Below are 23,233 nucleotides of genomic sequence, written 5' to 3' on the forward strand. Positions count from 1 at the left end.
TCACGGCTTTCTCTCTAAAGAGGGAGCCGAGAGCTCCCTTAGACCCTTTGGTTCATGGGGGCCTCATCCTCCTCAAAATAAGTTGTTTCTCGCGTTTTATATTCATGTGTCGTTGTAGCATGATAGCATGACGGGAATAGGTCGATTTCTGTGTCAAGGAACCCGCCAAGGCTCGAGAAAGCCAAGGGAGGCTCTCAGCCTTCTCCTCAAGGGAGTGGGCCAAGACCCCTCGTGGCTTACTCGAGCCGCAAGTGGTTTCCTCCACCTTAAAATAAGTTGGTTCCCGCGCTTTTTTTTACGTTACATGAGTTAGTGTTGTTTTATCAATTCCATTAAATATCGTGTTTATGTGTTTGCAAGTGCTTTCCGAGAGCATGGCGGCACTCATCTTGTAAAATGAGTGTCGCTATCGCGTTTGATACTTCATGTATACGAGAAATAGTCAAAATCGGGTTAAAGAGACCGCCCAAAACCCGAAACGGGTCCAGGAGGCTCACGGCCATCCTCAAGGGGGGAGGGCTGAGAGTTCCTTGACCTCATTCCGGTCAAGGGCGGCCTCTGTAACTTGATGAATTTCGTTTCTCGATTTGATTGTAATCGCATTTGTCGTTTTGTCATTAATCACGCGATAAATGGTAAGTTAAGCACATTAGTTTAAATATTATGCATGGATTTGGGGTACCGGTGATTATCTCGGGCCCACAAGAGTCTAAGAGTACTTTGGCCATTCTTGATTGGGTGTGCAGACCTGAATTTCGTTCGGTCGGGCCCGCATGGGCGCTCTTTCGCACGGCTTGGGAGTGTCCACCTTCCCGGGAACGCACGATGGACACGCGTGGAAAGGAGTCGCCACTTACCATTTTACGACCTGAAGGTTGAGGGCTGGTAAGTTACCCGGGTCTAGGGGTAAATGATACACCTAGTTTTGCTAAGGCATTAGTCATGCGGAATCTGAGGTTCTGAGATCGGGGATTCTATTACGTGCAGGCCTATATTCCGCATGCCCTTTCAGTAATCTAACTTGTCTAAGGCTTGTCATTTTGTTTTGACACCGTAAATCCGAAAATCGATCAATTCGGGCTTAAACCCGATAGGAGAGTAGGCCCGCGCATTGAGGAATCGGTCCACCATCCTCGTTGCGGTTTACCTGACCATGACGATGGGTTCCTTGCGTGGACCGAAACCACGAAGCGTTGATTTATTCATCCCTGGGGAAGGAAATCGGTTTGAACGATTCTAACTCTCAAACCGTTCACTCACTGATCGAGATTCTTACAATGAATGAATATACAAAGTAAATCCTTACACTGTTCTCTCAAATAATAAAAATTACAAATTACAATGACTAAATCCCGATCAATTTGCCTTCGACCATTATTCCGCTCTGTCTCACTGTGAGATTTTGAATAACCGAAAAATAAATTAAGGCGACACGGGCTCAGAGAGCAGGGGGTCGGGTCCAACTGGACCGACGGATAGCAAGAGGGTCAATTGACCCTCAAAATGGCCGTGGGACCGATCGAGCTCCCAGGCGATTGTCAAGCTACGATTCACGCACCCAATCTGAATCGTCTTCCGCTTAGACACTACTCAGAGCGAATTGGTGACTCGGGGCTAGACCCCATTTCGCTCTCGGGTCGCATGCGCTTGATGTGTATGGGGGCGTTGGACCCCGTGATCGATGATTTAGGGCGTTGGACCTCGTGCAAGATGTAGCCTATTGGCTCGGGCTTGAACCACGATAAAACAACAGAAAAACAGACAGAAATAGACAAGTACAGACAAAAAAAGATGAATATAGACATGTTGTATGTTTTCGCTGGATTTACGTGAATTATCAAGTTCGAGTGGGTTTTGATAAAAAGAAATACATTCAAACACTACAACGCACAATCATGGACATGTTCAATCACATCAAGACTTAATATGCCAGTTTTAAATCCAAGTGATCGATTAAGCCGATCTTGGTTTGTTTAGTCGATTTTATTCCTTAAAATCGAGTGAGCATGAAATTAATTCATGTGGGTTCATTCTCACTTCAAACAATTGATTTTAAATCTGATTCTTTGAAAATATTCAAATTTGTGTTCATATCAGTTTCTTTTCACACGCCCCATTTTCAAAACTCGAGTTTAATTATTAGACCGATCAATGCTATTTTCATTCAAGATACATTTCATGTCATCATAATTCATGCAATTATTGAATCGACGACACGACAATAATAAACAAATACGAAACCGGTGCCGTCATAATCTTAGAAATTTCAAACAAACATTCAAGTATGTATAACAATATGAGATTTAACGGAATCGATAAAATGACATCAGTTCATAACAAAACATGCACGGAAATCGGTCTGCGATCACCCTATCACCCCACAATGCTCAAAAATTAAAAGTCGTAACTCCTTTAAGGGATTAGAGGATGTCATACCTATGCCTTAAGGACGAAAATGAGTCGGGAAAGTGTGAGGTGAGATGTTGGACGCTCAGGTGCAACGATGATCCGAGGAAGCCTTCCTTGGAGCTTGGGTGAGACGCGGCCGTGAGGAAAAGGAGGGGCGTCTCCTCCGGTCCGACACCGGGTTCAAGGTTGTTAAGAGCTCCACGAAAGTGGTTGTGGATGGTGCTCAAGAGGTGAGTACCCTAGCTGACCCGAATCAACAAGAAATATCGTGAAACCTTAAAGAGGGAAAGATTCGGGTGGTTTGCATGGTCGAATGGCTCTCGGGCCGTGACCTCGGTGTCACGGGGAGAGTGAGGATCGTTAGAGACCCGTCAAGGAAGAATGGCATGACTTACTTTAGTCGTGGGGGTCGGAGAAAGCAAGGAAACTGGGAAACCTCCGAGGAGCTCATTTCTGTTTAGCACTGGAACGGGTGGCTAGGGACTCCAAATGGAAAATGGATGTTACCAATGGATTCAGAAGGTCGTAAATAGGTGAGGTATATGTTCTTCTAGGAATTTGGGCAAGGGCGGAAGGATGTTTGCTGGAAAATGGCGTTTTTTCACAATACTAGTTTTTTTCTGTTCTCTCTTCTGCAGCCCTGTTTTTCCTCCGAATTCTCTCTATTCTTCTCCCTCTCCTCTCTTTTCTACTGAATGGAAGTGTAATGAATGAGGGGGAGTGGCAATATGGGAAAGTGGTTCAAGATCGGAAAGTGGTGCAAGACGGGAAAGCCGTTTATGAGCTTTTTTCTTTCTTTCTTCTACACAGCTGAATTTGGACGAATTTTGGCATTCTTTGAGTGTGTTTTCTACTATGTAATGAATGGGGGGATGTAAACTTGGAAAGGAAGTGCATGACCAGAAAGTTGTCGCGAGACGGGAAAGTCGTTAAATGTAGTCCTTCTTCCTTTCTTTTTTCTTTCTGCAGCTGCCCCTCTTTTCCTCCAATGCTGGCCAAATTCATCCTCTCCCCTTGTTGAAATCAACGTGATAATATTAATGAAAGAGCAAGCTTGGAAGGATTTTTAGATGGGCAAGTGTACGGACCCGAATGTGGACTCTCGTCGGAGCCCGTATGCGCGCTTTTGGATAGTGCGGCTTGGGAGTGTCCACCTTCCCGGGGATGCGTGACGGACACGTGTGAGAAGGAGTTGTCACTTATCATTTTACAACTCGAAGGTCAAGGGCCGATAACTTACCCGGGTCTAGGGGTATGGAACACCTAGTTTTGCTAAGGCATTGATCGTGTGGAATCAAAAAGTTCGAATTCGGGGGTTCATGTTACGTGCGGGCCCATATCCACATGCCCTTTCGGTACTCTAGCTTGCTAGGCTTGCATGTTTTAATTATTTATAGCGTGAATTAAGTTGCGCTCGACTAGCACGTTTTGACACCGTAAATTCAATGAATTAACGATGTCGATTGTGAAGCCGAGAGAGAAGTAAACCCGCATGTCGAGTTCATCAAACCATGATGTTTGAATTCCTACGTGAACCAAAACTGCGAGATTTAGGGTTTACTTTCCTTTGGGCAAACATTTAACCGATTTGAATGATTCGACTCTCAGACCGTTTGCTTGCCAATTGAGATTCTTACAAATTGAATGTACAAGATAAAATCCTTACAATGCGCTCTTAAAAATAATACAACAAAACATAATTACAAATGATTGAATCTCAGTTAGTTAGCATTCGGTTATTATTCCACTCTAACTCACCGTGAGTTTAGGGAGAAAAACCGAAAAGAAACTGAAATTTGAATACGTTCTCACTAAATAGGGCGTTGGATCCTATGATTGATGGTTAGGGCGTTGAACCCTGAGTGCAATTCGTCCTAGGGATCGGACTCGACCCGCATGACAAACAATTGCAGAAAATAACACGCAATCATGTGAATAACAAACAAAGTGTTTGTTATTGTCAAGTGTACGTGTTTTAGCAAATTGTTAATCCGAAGTATTTTGTCATGCAAATCCTACCCTAGACAAACAAATGCAAACTAAATGTGCGCACCCAAAATTTAATCTCGTCAGGGCACGCAATGCGCGCGCCTAAGCAACGCTGCTTGGGAGTGTCCACCTTCCCGAGAACGCGCGACGGACGCGCGTGTGAATGAGTCTCCACTTATCATTTTACGACCCGGAGGTTGAGGGCCGGTAAGTTGCCGGAGTCTAGGGGTACGAGCTACACCTAATTGCTAAGGGAATTGGTCTGTTCGGAATTGGAAATTCTGAGTTCGGGGGTTCTATTACGTGCGGGCCTCTATCCCCCACGCCCTTTCGGTACTCTAGCTTTCTAGGCTTGCCATTTGCTTTATTTACCGCATGATTTAGGGTTGCACTTGACTCACCCGTTTTGACACCGCAAAGTCGATGAATCGATCAAATTGGACCAAAAACCCGAAAGAGAAGTAGGCTTGCGCGTCAGGGAATCGGTTCACTACCCTAGCGTTTACAGTTCGTCAGACCATGGCAGTCGACTCCCTACGCGAAGCGAGACCGCGAGTATTCGGGCTTACTCTTCTCTAGGTAGCAATAGACCGACTTGACCGGTTCGATACTCGAACCTCTCGCTTGCCGATCGGGGATCCTTTGCAAATGAATGAATAAATGTACAAATGAAATCTTCGCAATGTCCACTCAAATAATTACAAAGTACAACTGAATAAAGTAAATGGATCCCGATCGGTTTGCATTGGGCCAATATTTCGCTTCCGCTCACCGTGAGATTTTGAGTGACTGACAAATAAATCAAAGCAACGCGGGCTCAAGGAGCCGGGGGTCGGGTCCGACCAGACCGACGGATAGCAAAAGAGTCGATGAACTCTCAAGACGATCGTTGGAGCGGTCGAGCTCCCGGGCAATTGTCTAACCTCGATTCACGCACCCGATCCAAGTGGTCTTCCACATAGACACTGCTTGGAGCAAGGTGGTGAGTCGATGCTAGACCCCATTCCGCACTCGGGTTGCGCGCGCTCTACATGTATTGGGGCGTTGGACCTCATGATCGAGGGTTTAGGGCGTTGGACCTCGTGATAGGCGTGACCTATGGGTTCGGGTTCGAACCGCAACAAATCAACAAGTAATAACAAAAAACAAAGAAAAGCTTATAGAAATTGACGAAAACTGATGAAAAACTAATAAATACAGATGAACACAGATAAGTTGTGTATTAGGCCGAATTTACGTGATTTAATCAGTTATTAATCGAGGTTATTTGGCAAACAATTTATCTACCCTAGGCAAGCAAATGAATGTACTAGTATGCAATTCTAGGCCAACTATGTGCGTGAGTTTGTTTTAAGACTTTATTCTGCTAGTGACAGTGCGGTTTGACTGAATACGCCACACTCGTGTTTTGACTCTATATTTGGAACTTAGAGTTCCACCTAACCATTATCTAATGTTTGATTAAGTCAAGTGAATGATTAATCCGTTTTTATTAGTTTTGTGACAGAGATAACAACACTAACTACTGAATCTGCGGTAAGATGACAGAAACACCGAAAGTGGATGAAACGGGCCATGCGAATAAGACTCGCACCCGAACGGGCTGCCCTTTCTTACCCATAGATCGAGGTGTTTCGATCTCCTTAACGCCTAGAATGTCGGCGAATCACAAAATGATGGTTATGCCCTTGGTTTGCAAAATGTGTATGGCGTTAGTGAAAAATTGAGATCATGTGACATGAAGGGGTCTGAAGGAGACTTGTATACCTTGACTTGAGCTGCCTCAAATCGGGCCCAGACTCGAGTTAAGGTGCACAAGTCCACCATAGACACCGACTTTTGTTTGTGTTACGTGTCTTGGTGTTTTGAAATTATGAATTTTAAAAGGGCATTTTCGTCGGTTCTTGATTCGTCAACGCGTTTACAAATTGATATTCAGTTCATGCAATTTTATTTGAGCCGAATGATTTACTTAACCGAACGATACGTCCCGCTTTCCCGTTTGTGGAATTATTCAGTGGTTGAGGCCTCTAGCCTCAAATGTTATAGATTAATGGAATGATTGTTCAAAATTAATGCACCTAATATACGAACTAACGCGAAACTAATGACTAAACGAAAAAATGTAATTGCAATCAATTCCAAGAACCGGTTTTAAAGCGATAGAGGAGGCCGTCCTCGACCCGAGGAAGGTCAAGGGGCATTCGGCCACCCTCCAAGGGGGAAGCCAAAAACCTCCTTGACCAGGCTTAGGTCATGGGTTGTTTCCTATATCGGTTTTGACCGCTTCTTGCATGCATAAAACATCAAACACGATAATAACACACATTTTACATAGCCGGTGCCGCCATGATCTCAGAGAACACATACAAGCACGCAAACATACACAAGCATAATGTTTAAAAGAATCGATAAAAGGGCACCGACTCATGGGAAGTGAAAAAAATGTAAAAACTCGGGAAACGACTTGAGTCGAGGAAAGGAAACCGTGTATGGCCCGAGAGAGTCAAGAGAAGCTCTCGGCCACCCCCCTTAGGGTGAGGCCGAGAGGCTCCCTTGGCTTGCCCGAGCCAATAAGGTTTCCTCGACTCCGAATCGAGCCTTTTCACGACATGCTAGCATACTATAACGATAAAGACATGCATAATACGATGTGAAAATGCAATAAAAACATAAACTTGTATGCGAATCGGTCATGGATGGCCTTATCGCCCCACAAATGCAAAGAAAACGTAAAAGTCCTAACTTCTCTAAGTCGGGAATGGTTATACCTAGCCCCGGGATGCGGGAAAAGTCGAGAAAAGTTGGAAAAGGGGGTTCTGGAAGTCGGTTCTTCCCCCAGGAACGAACAGACCCGAATCGGTCAGTTGGGTCAGCTGGTAGACCTGAATGTCAATCCAGCTTGTCGGGGCTGTACCGATTGATCGGGGTGGCTTTTTCGCATTGGGCTAGTTGCGTTGGATTCCCAAGAGACTGAGGATCACGACTATAGGTGGCTCATACCATGGTTCAACCTGAGTTGACCTGAAATTAGCAAACAAGATGAGAGTTAGCCGTAGAGAATAGCAAAAAGACCCAAAAACAGAGCCGACTGGCAGCTTGGGTTTTCGGGGCTGCTCTAGTCGATTGGGATAGCTTTTTCGCACGGGGCCGGTTGCGTTGGATTTCTAAGAGACTGAGGATCCCAGCTATAGGTGGCTCATAGGGTGCAAGCACCTGAACCGACCTGTATGATCTTGCAAAGTTCGGTACAGAAAAGAAAATCGGAGGAACAAACCCGATTGGGCTGTTTGAGTCGAAACGGCTACAAAGGTGGCTCTAGGTGTTGCATCGAGTCGGCACGGGTCCTCTCAACTCCCAAGGGACTGCTGGACGTGGGTATGGAAGGCTGGTAGTGTGCCAAGACTCGAGCAAACCCGGAAACTCAAAGAAAAACCGGTAAAAACTGTAAAAAAAAAAAAACTGAAATGGAAGAAAGGAGGCAAACGGTGGTTGTGCACGGTTGAGATGCTCTCAGCACGTGACCAACTTGTCACGGGGGAGAGCGAGGGTCGTGAGAGACCCTTAGAAGGTGATGGCACGACTCGCCATGGTCGTGGGATGGAGGAACACGCCTAGGATCCAGAAGTGGCGATGGAAACCCAGTTGCGCACTGTTTTTGTGTTGAACTGAAACGCCGAGCTGGGGGTCTCAAATGCTAAAACTAAGCTCGAAAATGAATTCGAGAGGCCGAATACATGTGGGACATGAAGTTTGGTTTAGTTTGGTTCAAGTTGGGTGGCGGTCGCCGGAAAACGGTTGAGTTTTCCGGCAATTTCGGCCTTGAACCGGGTTGTGCTTGGGCTGAACGACCAAGGCTGGTTGCTGGGGTTTGAGAGGATTTTGGAGGTTCTCCTAGAGTGAGAGAGCCTGAGAGAGAATGGAAATTGTGTTGTGTTTAAGTTAATGATGCAATGGGCATATAAAGGTGAGCTTAATGACAAGATTGAGGGAAGTTAAGTGTAATTAGAGTGTGCTTAGGGTATCCGAATTTTTTGAGGGAAGATTAGGGAGGGGAAAGTGTCTTCAAAAGTTGATAGGAGGTAATGGATGGAAGAAGAAAAGTGATGGGGTGTAAGAGATATTTTGAAAATGGGTGGATGGGGCTCATTTGGCTTCCCCTTAGAGAAGAGCCATGGCTTGCGGCTCGGCTTGGCTTGGCTAGCTCAAGGGTCCCACTTGACTAGAAAGAAAGCCGGAAGAAGCTCGGGGCTCGATTGATCGCTCGTTCGATTTCCGTGGTTCGCTTGAACGGTGAATCATTTTAATGAACCCAATATTGACGTGTTTTATGTAAGTGAATGCTCGAGTAACCCGGGGACTTAAAAGCCGGTTTTCCTTCGTTTGGATGATCGGAGCGAAGTTGTCCGTTTCTGTCGCATGTTCGTGCCTCGCTAATGAGGCATGGGGATCCTATTGGAATTGGGATCCAAAAGAAACTTGGGCAGTTATTACTTGGACCATATTTGCCATTTATTTACATACTCGAACAATTAAAAATTTAGAAAGTGTAAATTCTTTTTTTTTTATAACGAATCTTTATTTTGTTTTGTCTTTTATCATATTGGATCAAACAAGATTGACTAATCTAATAAAAACCTTCGCGGGCGAATATTGACTCTTTCAATATCTATTTCAGTTGTAGGGTTAGATCATAATTTCTCGGAATAAATGAATTGGCCCCGGTTCGTTCCGCCATCCCACCCAATGATTATGATATAAGATAAAAGTTAGGAATCAACCCCCATTGTTGTACTACTTGTGTCGGTGTGCTTTGTGCCTCGGGAAGAACGGTTGACTCGCCGACCCCGGCTGGAGATCGATATCCGGAGACGTCCTAGGAATCCACGAACGGGGCTTTCTCAGTGTTTCCCAAGTGTTCTGATGCGTTTGGAGACCACTGCGATCTTTGTTTGTTCAAAGGAGTTCTGAAGGCTTGCTGGAAGGTGTTCGTGATCATTAAAACGCCACTCGAGAAATCAATATGCTTTGCTTAGTCTGAGCCAAAATGATTTCCTAACCCCTGGGAGTTGTTCGGAGTGGATGGTGCAAAGCTCGGACGTCAACATTTCCCCGAATGAACTCTGAGCGCGAGATTCCTTTTGAAATGGGCCCTTTTACTGCAGGAATGGAACTCGGGAAACCTAAATGGATTATGCAATGTGATCAGGGTCTATTTCCCAAGCCCTTGAGGTACCTGGGGTTGATCGATGCAGATTTCGTGCACCGATGATTTGTTAAAAGGGTCTCCGGCTATGTTTCTATGCAAAAATGGCCTCTTTTTCCGGGTCAGGATCCACTCGGGAGATCAAGATGAGTTATGAAAAGCAGTCTGAAACCTGTTTCTTGGTCTTGGTGACCCTTGGGTATGTGCAGACTTGTTTCCGGGTGCCGTTTATTGGTTCGTGGTTCGGACGTCCTAGGAGCCCTGTTAGGAAGAAGCCTGCGAATGTTCGGGGGTGCCCCGGCTTAAGTAGAAGACTTCTGAAATGCGCTTAGGGATGTCAATGGTAATTTTGGTACAAAATGGATTTTTAGAGTCCCATATTGGACACCTTCTGATGCTCCAGTGATCCGATGATGAATAGTGCCACAGTGCTGGCATTTGTCGTTTTGGGGTTCGCTGCTCGTCTGCTTTTCTGATTGCCCTCTGTATCTTCCTAGTAGCCCCAGCCTCTCTTTTGTAGTTCAAGTCCCCGTGCCTGCGTGTTTGCCTCTATTGATCCGTTTGTGAATAGTGACTCGAGCTTCTGTTGAGCATTCTCCATTGGAGCCGATGGGCCAAAATGGGTGCTGACACTAACATTATAGCATTCGGCTTTGATTTGAGAACCTGACATATCGGATGTCTGTAGTCAAGTCTCGTGTATGTGGGTTGCTTTTACAGTGATTCGGTATTTTGACACTGAAATTACATTGAATTTGCCAAACTTGTGTTTTGACTCTAGATTTGGAGCCTAGAGTTCCCCTAACCATGTTCTAGCGTTTGGTTAGACTGAGTGAAATGATTAGTCAAGTAATTATGTTTTGATACAAAATATCCGACTAACACCTGAACCTGAACAGGTAGCCCACTCCTATTCCGATAACGTCATGTTTCTGTCAAACTAACCCTTGGATGTCGCCAAATCACAGAATGACGTTTCTGCCCTTGAATTAAGAATTTATTTTCAGAAAAGGGAAACAGTGCAACACGGGCCACCTCGGCCTGTAACCTGTGCCGACCAATTCCTTGGATTTCTCAAGGTTACATGGGAACCCCATAAAACCCAAAGATTTGGTCGATCTATCCGGAAGTAATCTAAAAGGAATTTCTATATTCCGACCTGAATTACCTTAAATTAGGTAAAACTCAAGTCAAAATGCACAAGTTTCTCCTAGATGTCCATGTTACATCGTGTTGCATGTCTAGGATTTGAAAGTATGTGAATTTTGAAAAGAGCATTAACACCATTTTGTAATTCGTCGACGCGAGTTATCGATTAATGTCTAATTCGTGAAAGTTGTTTAAAATTGAATGAATTAACCATGTGAACGTCCCGATTAAACAGTTCGTGAAATTAATGCTCAAGGATTATCGCCGAATGCATTAATATTGAAAACGATTCGTGATTCGGCGACCAAAACGGGTCAAGAAAGACCGAGGATGATTCGGTCAAACATGGCCAAAAACACCCTCGGGTCCTAATAGGCCCGAAAGAGTCACCGATTCACAAATCCATGGATATTGCTCGGAAAAGACATTTTAATGCGAGATTTGCGACTTTATTGAAATTACAAATTACACGAAATCTGAGAACGGACTTAAAATGAGGAGAGGAAGCCTCATGGAACCCAAATAAGTCCATGCAAACACGCACAAACATGTTATTTAAGGAATCGATAAAACAATACAAACTTCATGCACGTGGGAAAACACGAGGAAACTCGGAAATCGAACTCGGATCGGGTTAAGAAGATCATTCCTTGCCCGAAAAAGGCAAAAGAGCATTCGGTCACCTCCCTTTGGGGCGGTTAAGAATATCATTCCTTTCTCGGGTCGAAATGTTCTTATCGACGACGATCCAAGTGTTTCCCGACATGTTGACACGTTAATCGAGAATAAACATGCATAATATGACATAAAAGTGCATAAAAATGTAATCTTGTAAGTGAACCATGCTTATAACACCATAATACTCCATAAACACATAATAAATATAAAAAGCCCTAACTCCTCTAAGTAAGAATGTTATACCTAGCCTCGAGATACGAGGAAAGAGTCGGGGAAGGGTTTGAGAGTCGGCTGACTCGGTTGAACCCTTGGATGGACGTTCGGATGCACGAGCAGCACGTCCGGGGGAGCTGGGACACACGGCTGGACGTGCACAAGCACGACAGGGGGCTCAGACGCACGATAGGGAGCGCGGGCTGGCAACGGAGCAGGCAGGTGCGGTGACGAGCACGAGCGGAGGCAAGCGGACGCGCGGGAGTGTCAACGAGCTGGCTGGACGTGCATGCAGGGAACGTCACTGGAGCACGGGCACAGCGCGGGAACGCAGTGACGGGCGCAGGACCGCGCGCGCGACGAACGCTAGAGCGGCTACGGTGATGAGCGCGCGCATTAACAGACGCACGGGGGTGACGAACACTGGAGCTGGTGACGGGTGAACTGTTCACCTGAGAGCACGATCTTCACCTGAAACGGTGAAATCGACCTGAAATGATGAGCAAATGAATTCAAACCGAAAAATTGAGTTCAGAAATGAACTCCTTGGGTCCAAAACATGTGATCTATGAAGTTTGGAAAATTTTGGATATAAGTCGGAATAGTAACCGCCATGGATTCTGACTTAAACTCTAAGGGTTTTGGCTTGGTTTTTGCTTGGGTTGGGCTGCAGTTTTGTTGCTGGAGCTAGGGAGGAATTGAGAGCATTCCTAGAGGGAGAAAGCTAGAGAGAGCATGCAAGAATCAAAAGTGATTAGCTTAATCACTTTAGAGCAATATATAGGCAAGCTTAATGGACAATTAAGCAAAACATAGCACAATTACCCCTTTGATTAGCAAAAGTCGATTTTGCTAATGAGGATGGGGATGAATATGAGCCAAGTATTCTTGATAAAGAAGAGTTAAAAGCATTAATGGCATGGAAGTTAAGTTGGAGTGTTGAAGAATAACACTTAAGATATTTTGAAGGCAAGTGTGCAAGAGAGCGAAGGGAGGGCAGCAATGGCATGGGGCGGCTGCCCTTGGGCAGCACGTGGGTCCCACGACCGAAGAGGAAAAACCGGGAGAAAGCTCGGGTCTTGATTGGTCGCGTCTTCGAAGCTCGTGGTTCAAATTAAACGTCGAATTGTCAATATACGCAAGAAATGGATTTAATGAGCCTAAGATTGGCATTTTTCATGGAAAAATGCCTCGAGTTCGTATGAGGCCCGAAAGCCGGTTTTGCTCGTTTCAGGTGACTAGAGCGAAGTTAACCACTTTTGAGAGCATATCTTGTATTTGCATTCCAAGTTGGACATTTTGACATAAATTATCAGACAACGTGAACAATTAACCCTTAAGCCGGTGATGCAAATGTGGAGCTGGAGATGTCCTAGGAGGCCAAAACTGGATTTCTCAGATTGTTTTTTGAGTTGCTTGGGCGTTCCGAAGATCACTGCAATCTCTGTTTGTCGAGATTGGACCTCTAAGGATTTGAAAAGTGCATCTGAGGCCTTTAAAGCACTACTCGAGAGGTCTAGATGAGTTGTGTGATTCATTCTGAAGATTCTACATTGAGCCTTGGGAAGGCTAGCACTGTGTAAGGTAGGCATTCGGCGTCAAGTTTCCTCATAGAGGACCTCCGGATATGGATTTCCACTGAAAATGACCTTTTATGCTCCTCGGAGGTTATTTGAAAAATTGAAAAGGGTTTTGCCGTTTGTTTTGCCCAATTGCGTCTGTCCGCTAGAGTTTTCAGGGCAATACAGGGTCAATTTCGTTTGCCATTATTCCGTCAGACCGGTCTCCAGCTGTGCATTTTCGAAGAAGGGTATGCTTGTTGTGTCGCTCGGAAGTCATTTGAAGTGTCAATGTGGCTTCCAAGAGACAATCTAAAGCATTACTCATGCTCTGTATGCTTGTGGGGCATGGCCACATCTGACATTTGGAATTAACTTTTCTCTGAGAAACCGGCATTTTTGGACTTCCACTGAAAAGTTGTCTGTATACAAAAAGTTGTTCTATATAGAGCAGATGATTTGCGAAATGCGTTTGAAGACACTTTTCATCTGTTTAGCACTGATGTAGATTTTTGGAGTCTAATATTGGCTATCTTCCGATGGTCGAGCGAACTATTGGAACATAAGATTGTCCACGTGGTATACTGAAAATGCCGGTTTTGGATGTTGTTGAGCTCTCTAGTCACTCTGTTGCCTTTTGGTGACCAATGGAGTCCTTTTATTGTATGCATATGTCATCTGCTTGATTCTGCTGACTTGAGGATGAATAGTGATTTCTTGCTCTGTCGAGCCGTTTTCCGTGATAATACTCAAGTCGTGACCTGGATCACTGTTGATACGCATTGTTTGACTTGATGAGCCAAAATGGGGTGCTGACAGCTTGCCCCTCTTTGACTGCGTGCTTGAGTAGAGGATGCAGCCAAAGGCTTTCAGAAGCACCCTAATTTGATAACAATGACCAACATGGAACTTTCGATGACAGTCTTCTCCCTATTGCTTTGGATATGTGGGATATTGTGCCTAACATGAAGATAAAAGAAACGAGATGAGATGTGAATAAGCTTGGCAGCAAACAAGTAGAGTGCATGTGTAAAGGAAAGTGCTGAGTTGATGGAAAATGCATTGTTTAATCAAAAATGTAGTGTGCAAAGTCTAACGAAAAGTGTGGTGCTTGAGAAAAGAATGCATTGCTTAAAGAAAAGTGTGTTTGCTTAATGAAAAAGGTGCGCTTGCTTAAAGAAGGTGCATTTGCTTAATGACAGGTGCACGCTTAATGACAGGTGCACGCTTAATGAAAAGTGCATGCATAATGAAAGTGCTTGTATAATGAAAGTGCTTGCATGATGAATAGTGTTTGCATAATGAAAAGTGTTTGCATAATGAAAAGTGTGGTTGCAAGAGGCACGGGCGCCTGCCTGGCGAGTTGTGGGATACATGAGCGCTTGCTTGGCGGGTTTGCAATATGCACGGGAGCATTGCCCTGTGGATTGCGGGGTGCACGAGCACTTGCTCGGCGGTTTTTTTTGCAAGATGCACGGGCGCCTGCCCGATGAGCTGCATGATGCATTGCATAATGAGAAGGTGCATGCTTAATGAAAAGGAGATTGCCTAATGAAAAGGTGCATGCTTAATGAAAAGCGCTCGCTTAATGAAAAGGTGCGTGTTTAATGAAAAGTGCTTACTTAATGAAAAGGTGCGTGCTTAATGAAAATGCTTGCTTTATGAAAAGGTGTGTGCTTAATGAAAAGGTGCATGTTTAATGAAATGCGCTTGCTTAATGAAAGGTGCATACAGAAAGTAAATGCAAATGTTGGGGAGTTGCGCGAGGTGTGGAAGGAATCATTGTGCTTCATCCATCCATAAGCACGCCTGTGTTGCAAACAATGCTATGACAACACGCTTCGTTGTTTGTCATATGCTTGTGATGCAACTGAGTGCATTGAGTCCTATCTTGAGGACGCTTCTTGGATTGAAGTTGTAGTTCTTGGCATAAAGCAGACATGCATTCGTCAACGGAAGAGACCCATCGGGGTTTACATCCTGAGACCTGCATATGGGACTATGGGAGCTAACAATAGTCGTCAGTCCAACCATATAGTCATAATGAAGATGTGCAAAAGAGTCTAAGTAATAATGCTTCAGGGATTTGAACTTGATGACCATTAAAAGGGGTGGCCGTGACCCGCAAGACTGTGATTTAAAAGGAAAAGCTTTTTGCAGAACGGGCATCACTCATGGAATTTACATAAAGGTAAAGGGAGGGATTTTTGGGATCCTCCAGATCAAGGATACAATGATTCAACTGCATGTCGAAACGTGTCCAATGCCCGAAGAGTCAAGGAGATTTTGCTTGCGTCGAAGACTGCAAAACTACTACTCGTTGTCGCTTCACACTGAGTGTAGCTATTCTTTCATGGTCGAGCTGCCAAAGGTCCCCTAACTTTTACTTAGGTCGCAAGACGCGTGATGACCTAACGGGGTCTTTTATTTGACATTTCTCTCATTTAGAGCTCACCTTTAGCTACGACAGCCCTGATCGGGTCTGATCGCACCTCTCGGTTCCTCTAACTTTTGCCTAGACCTCCCTTTGTGGGTTTTCAACCTAGCGAGGATTTTGCTTCATGCTCTCCTTTTGCCACGGTTCCTCTTTGCGGGATTTTAAACCGTGCCCTTCATTCCCTAATTTTTTTGCCTAGGTCGCCTCAAAGAGGTTTTCAACCTAGTGGGAAATTCGTTCTTTTTTTCTCAAGAAAATTCTAGGAATAGGAAGAACAGAAGATGGATGTACAAGATAAAGAAAATTGCAGACAGGTGGAATTGCACGTGCATGCATCAGATAATAGCAGAATAACGGAAAACTGTCAAGGATAGTACTTCTTGAGGGCATTAGCATTGTCTGGGAACGCATTTTCGTTCCCATCCATGTCGTTAAGGATGATTGCTTCTCCATCGAAGACCTCTTTGACAATGAAAGGTCCTTCATATTTGTATCTGAATTTGCCCCTGGAATCTAGGGCAATGTGCAAGACTATCCGTAAGACGAGGTCACCAGGGCTGAACTCGCGAAGACGGACTTTCTTGTTAAAAGCTCTGGCCATTCTTTGCTGATAGCATTGACCGTGGCAAAGTGCTCTGAGCCGCTTCTCATCAGTGAGATTAAGCTGTTCGTAGCACTGTTTTACCCATTATGCTTCCTTAAGCTTAAACTCGGCAAGAACCCTCATGGAGGGAATCTCCACTTCAACTGGAAGAACTGCTTCCATGCCGTAGACCAAAGAGTACGGGGTTGCCCCAGTAGACGAGCGGATAGAAGTCCGATACGCCAAGAGCGCGAACGGAAGCATCTCGTGCCAGTCCTTGTAATTCACCGTCATTTTTTCGATAATTTTCTTTATGTTCTTATTCGCCGCCTCTACCGCACCATTCATTTGTGGATGATACAGAGAGGAATTGCGATGTTGGATCTTGAACGGTGCATAGAGCTCGTCGATGAGTTTGTTGTTCAAGTTCTTGGCGTTGTCTGTGACGAGTCGCAGGGACCCCGTACCACGCAATGATGTCACATTTGAGGATGCATGCCATGGTCTTTGCAGTGACTGATGCAAGGGTGATAGCTTCGATCCACTTAGTGAAGTAATCGATAGTTACCGGTATGAACAGATGTCCATTGGATGCTTTAGGGTTGATAGGACCAATTACGTCCATGCCCCACATTGAAAAGGGCCATGGAGCTACCATTAGATGTAGCTCGTTGGGTGGTGCTCTGATCTGATTTACGTAGACTTGGCACAAGTGACAATAACTGACATGCTTGATGCAGTCAGTCTCCATGGTAGACCAAAAGTAACCCAATCGCATGAGTTTCTTTGCTAGCACGAGCCCGTTCATGTGAGGTCCGCAGCTTCGTGCACTTCTTCCATGAGGCGTTGTGCCTCGTTTCCGTCGACACACCGAAGTAGTGTGGCGTCGAATGAACGGCGGTAGCGAATCTTGCCACTCAGGAAAAAGTATGCTGCAATTCGTCAGAGAGTTCTCCGGTCATGACGATCGGTGAATGCCGGGAATTGACCAGTTTGCAGTAAATGCTTGATGTCTGCATACCAAGGTTTGCCATCGACAGCCTCGATCATGTCGCGGTGGGCAGGGCCCTTGGCAATCTCAAACTTGAGTGGCTCGATGAGATTCTTCTACGTAATGCTCACCATGGAAGCGAGCGTTGCGAGTGCATTAGCAAACTGATTCTTCAGCATGGTGTGTATGTAAATAAGATATCCTCGAAGTTCTCTGTCAACTCTTTGAGGTACTCGTGATACGGCACCAGCTTCGGATCTTTCGTCTTCTACTGCTTGAGCGTCTGAAAGATTGTGAGCATAGAGTCACCAAAACACTTCTAGCTCCTTGAATTTGAAGTCGATTGCCGCTTGCAAGCCAAGGATACACGCTTCGTATTCGGCTACGTTGTTGGTGTAGGAGAAATCAATCTTTGCTGCAACAGGGAAATGACGCCTCTCAAGGGATATCAGCACTGCACCAATACCAAACCCGGTGGAATTGAATGCGCCGTCAAAGTACATCTTCCATCCTGGATTCTTCTCCTCATCACTCACTTGGAGGACCTCTTCGTCTGGAAAGTCAGAGTTGATCGGTGTATCGTCATCAATCGGAAACTCTGTTAGATGATCTGCAATTGCTTGGCCCTTCACCGATGTGCTCGACACATACTCGATGTCGTACTCTGTCAGTTGACAGCGCCATTTTGCTATGTTCCTCATGGAGGACGGATTGCCGAACAGGTAATTCAAGGGATCTATCGTTGACAGCAGGCGAATAGTATGGTAGAGAGTGTATTGCTGGAGCTTTTGCATGACCCACACGAGTGCACAACACATTTTCTCTATTTCAGGGTAGTTGGACTCCCCTTCAGTGAACTTCTTGCTTAAATAATAGATTGCTCGCTCTGCATGTGTGGAATCGTCCTTTTGTCCCAACATGCACCCGATGGATTGTTGGCGTACTGTCAGGTACAGAATGAGAGGATGATCCGGTCAAGGTGGGACCAACACCGGCGACTGAACCAAATATGCCTTGACTGTATCAAAAGCTTTTTGACACTCATCATCCCATTCGACCGCTGCATTTTTGCGAAGTAGGCGGAAGAGCGGTTGGCACTTGTCCGTCAAATTTGCAATGAAACACACAATGTCATTCAGCCGTCCTAGGAAGTTCCTTACTTCACGCACTGTCGATGGAGGGGGCAGTTCCATGATCGCCTAGACCCTGTCGGGGTCGACCTCGATGCCCTTTTCGCTGACTACAAACCCTAACAGTTTCCCTAACTTGACACCAATGGTGCACTTCGCCGGGTTTAGTCGGAGCTTGTATTTCTTGAGACGATCGAATAGTCGCTTGAGATTGACCAAATGATCTTCTCCTTCCTTGGACTTAACAATCATGTCGTTGACGTAGACCTCTATCTCTTTATGCATCATATCATGAAAGAGTGTGACCATTGCCCGCTGATAAGTTGCCCCGGCATTTTTGAGACCGAAAGGCATGACCTTGTAGTAGAATGTGCCCCACATCGTGTTGACGTCGTTTTGATCTTATCCTCCTCAGCCATCTGAATCTGATTGTATCCAAAAAAGCCATCCATGACGGAGAATTGCGTGTGGCATGTTGTATTGTCCACCAAGTGTCACGACCCGAAACTTATAGCAGAGTTTCCCCTCTATTCCTTAATATCCATTGTCATATACGCAACTCATATATGTGTAATCTGTTTTCCTAACTCCCAACACATTGAACCAACCCAGCAAGCTCTATATAACATATAACCTCCTAACTGATTCTGATATATGCAAAAAACCCTCAAAGCTTACTCAGTTGCAACCATCTTGTAACACAGACTGAACGAAAAGTTTTCATATCTATATATAGTATACTTCTATAACACATCCAACCTTTAACTAACTCGGCATGCTCTACAAGAATATATAATCAATCTAACGGATTCTAATGTACATATATGCTCTCAATAGTGTGTTCAGCTACAACCATACCACTAAACCAACTAACAAAAGTTTCAGGTCGTAACAGGATTGTAACATTTACGAACACTTACTACCTATACTATGGGTGGGCCTACTTGCCAAAATCCTTTGTGCTGATCCCCGTTATCCAAAGTCCTCCTGTGCGGCTAGTCTAGCTCCTAGCTCATCTGGAAAAATGTATGCAGGGGGTGAGCTGCATCTCAGTGAGTACTATATTCCAACGTAAAATGAACTAATATGTTAACATCACAATTCACCACAATCAATCATATATCTATTTATATACATATTCCACCAGATATGGAATCCAATACCAAGATCATACTTTCACACAACTCATATGGCAACCAAATCCAAACAACAATAATATAGCCATAGGGTTGCATTTCCTCGCAACAGAGTTATGACGGTACCGTGACCCCGCACACCTCATTCATATCATCCTCAACTCCCAATATCCATGTCTCATGAGCGGGGGCCGCCCATTAACCTCTGGCGGTAAAAGTTGACCTTCATTTATATTCCGCCGGTCCAGCGGCCGATCATGCCCCTACTTATATTTCGCCGGGTCTAGCGGCCGATCAGGCCCCTATTTGTATTCCGCCGGGTCCAGCGGCCGATCAAGTCCCTATTTATATTCCGCCGGGTTCGGCGGCCGATCAGGCCCCTTTTATAATCCGCCGGGTCCAGCTATCCCATGGCTATAGTCCAACCATCACAAGCATACTAAGCATACACATCAACTATGTTCCGCAATCATTCAGCCACCATCACCTCTATAACCATACATATATATATATATATATATATATTTATTATCATTTTACGATGGAAGAAAGTACTCACAAACACCCCTGAAACGACCACTTAATGAGTCGAGCCTTCCGGAGGTAAAACCTCAGTCTCCCCAGCCCCTATTCAGTTCAAGCACGAAGATTAGAAAATATACTAAATAAGATTGAAAATATGCATCAGTTAAATCACCGTATTACTTCATCAATATAGCTATAATGTAAGACGTTTATAATTAACAATGCTCCTTCTCTATCTCTTTTGATTTCTACCTAACTCTTTAAATAGGGAACGATGCAAAATGAGATGCACATGTATTCCTCAAATTATATCAACTTAGGATTCATTGCAATATATATCAACTGGATGACCAATTTGATTAGCCAAATTCAAGAAGAGTGCAAGGAATTCTAAGTACTTCTTTGGTTCCAAAATACAAATAAACAAGAGCTTATTCAATCAATCCATCACATGATATCATTATAATGCATGATAAATTCTCAAATCAGATCCCTTTTCTAATCCATAGTCAGTTCAAAGAGCAAAATATATGCATATATACATATGTACACACACTTGTCTACATCTATGTATATATATATAGATTTTCAGAAGGGCATAGCTGTGTGTATAAGAAACCTACTAATTATGTCAAGGAATTTGCCATCTGCCTCACAACCGAATTATTTAGATCATATAGGTGACCAAACTCATCCCAACACAACATAAGACTAACTCCAAATATATATCCAACTCAACTTATATCAGCTAAGAGAAGCTACCAATCTCAGCAACTAAACTTCTCAACCAAAACAACTGGAATAAATGCAAGGAAAGCCATAACCTATGCCAAACCTAGTGAGTATGAATGTTTAAATCATAAACAATCAATTTACAATCAATATTTTCGGGCTTAGCCTTCTTCCTCTTCTTCTTCTCCTGGAATCTCTCAACTCAGCTCACTTATCTCTCTCTCTCTCTCTCTTCTGGTTCATTTTCGTTTTTCCTTAGCCAAGGGATAGAGCAAGGGAGGGTATGGCTTAAATAAGGAAGAAAAGGAGAAAAAGAAGGTGGTCAAAGATGGTCAAAGGCGGTGGGAAGGAAAGGGCTGCTGAAGAGGAGGCCACTTGACCCATTCTACACTCATCTCTATCTGATTTCTCACTTTTTCGTTTTTTTTTTCATATAGATAAAGATCCAGCCACAAGTTGTGGTATATTATATACATTTAAAGATTCAGCCACAATTTGTGGTATATTATATACATGCATGTTATGTAACCATGCATGTGCATATGGATATGTATATGAGCATATATGCATGTTTGGTGAGCACTAGCCTCACACCAAGACATCGATATGGGGCAGCTGGAAGTTATCCTTAGGACTGGCCCTATTAAGGTCTCGATAGTTGATGCAGACTCTGACTTTCCCGTTCTTCTTTTCCATTGGCATGATGTTCGCTACCCATTCAGAGTAATTGCACACCTCCAAGAATCTCGCATCCACCTACTTGATGACCTCCTCTTTAATGCAAAGAAGAAGATCAGCTCGTTGACGCAGTAAGTGTTGGCATTTGGGCGGAAATCTTTCAGTGTCGAGTGGGAGGAAATGCTTTACAATTAAGGGGTCTAAGCCTGGCATGTCGGCGTAAGACCAAGCGAAGACCTCTTGATACTCTATCAAGAAATTGATCATCCAGGTTTTTTGTGCAGGTTCAAGACCCGTCCCGATCTTGAGGGTGTGTGGTTCTTCTGTAGTGCCTATGTTGATCTCTTCGGTTGGCTCGATAGAGGTGAGTTGGTGATTTTCAAGACGATGCAAACTCTCCTCTATTTCGGGTACGCGACCGTCCTCGTCAAGTCCTTCCCCAAAGTATATGGGTAGGGACTTTCCGAGGTGTGTTTCAGATGAATTCAAATCGTTGCATTCGTGATTTGGATTCGATTGGAGCCTGGAAATGAAAGCGAATTGTTTTAGAAATAAATGCTAGAAGTGAATGCGAGAGAGAAAATTTAGACGCAGAAATTGAGGAAGCATGCAGGGATTCTATTAACAAGCCATAACAAAAATCCCTCTTCTGACATGCGGCTTATGGCACTGCCGACATGCAGGAAGCATTATATACAGAGACCATCTTGCACATCGGCAACCATGGCCGAGTAGAGCGAGACTGCGGTCCAGTTGGTAAAGCTCCTCATCCTCCCGTGCAAGGCAGATACGAACCCCGGAAGATGTCTCCTCAGTGACGGCATATATGGCTAGCAAAGCCAAAAACGCTTTCAACTGCATCTGATAGGAAGTCATCTGATTCAATGGACGGGCTATTAGAGGTGCCTCCCATGATTTGCGATTGTGCGGGGAAAAATTGCTAGAGCGGCGGATCCGGAATGCCCTGGGAGAGCTTTACGTAATTCATAGTCTGCTCGATTCTATCCGGTGTAATCTCCTTCGGAACTTGTGCAGCAGTGAGGACTTTTAGTAGAGCATCACGATGCGGCTCAGAGCTCAGAAGCAAAGCAAGAAGTGAGATATGGGCCGGCGATTTGCCCATTTGCTTAACCACCTTGTACTCACTTGCCTTAATCACCTTCATAAAAGCTTCAGCTTCTTGCTCAATGACCTTCTTTGCAGGATGTGGAGCGGCTTCTGAAATGGCTAAAAATGCTGCAGCAGGGGCCTTCCCTTTGTCTCCAGATTCCAGACCCTGATAAACTCGTCCCGAGTGCGTGATGCCCATCGTGCTCATTTCCTGCTCCATGTTGGCAACTTCATCCCCGTAATCCCAGGGAACTCGATGGTCCTGATATGGCTCCTTTACAAGAACCTCAATGACAAACGGGGCAGATGTAAATGCAACCTCTGCTGGAGCATAGTCGATGATGAACGGAACCAGAGTTTCCTGCAGATCATCCTCTTCTCCGATAGCAGCTATGCTAATCATGTTGATTGAGGGTCCCGAACTTGATCCATGATCTGGAAGAGGATTCACGCGCACATTCGGTGGTTTCACCTCGTTGAAGGAGATCTACTTTGTGTTGATCATCTCTTGAATCTTATCCCGAAGTCTCCAACAAGTGTTCAGGGTGTGACCAGGAGTACCCTGATGAAATTCACAACACAGATTTTCATTCTGCACTGCTGGATCAAAGTTGGGACCAGGCGCCTCTATCCTGATCTTATTTCCTGCAAGGAGCTGCCGGAATATGTGAGAGGGAGGAGCTGGTAGAGGCGTATACTACTTGCATT

General features: G+C 44.7%; 1 protein-coding gene across 1 annotated transcript; it reads right to left on the reverse strand.

Moving 5' to 3' along the window:
* Window positions 1–17,519: 17,519 nt before the first annotated feature.
* LOC116205177 lies at window positions 17,520–18,032 on the reverse strand. Its single transcript, XM_031537686.1, has one exon. The coding sequence runs from the start codon at window positions 18,030–18,032 to the stop codon at window positions 17,520–17,522; it is 513 nt and encodes a 170-aa protein (XP_031393546.1).
* Between the last annotated feature and the right edge of the window lie 5,201 nt (window positions 18,033–23,233).

The sequence above is a fragment of the Punica granatum genome, chromosome 1, assembly GCF_007655135.1.
Source record: "Punica granatum isolate Tunisia-2019 chromosome 1, ASM765513v2, whole genome shotgun sequence".
Taxonomy (NCBI): domain Eukaryota; kingdom Viridiplantae; phylum Streptophyta; class Magnoliopsida; order Myrtales; family Lythraceae; genus Punica; species Punica granatum.

Excerpts from the sequence above, each read along its gene's own strand:
- LOC116205177 (XM_031537686.1), bottom strand. The coding sequence starts at position 18,032 with ATGTGTTGTGCACTCGTGTGGGTCATGCAAAAGCTCCAGCAATACACT.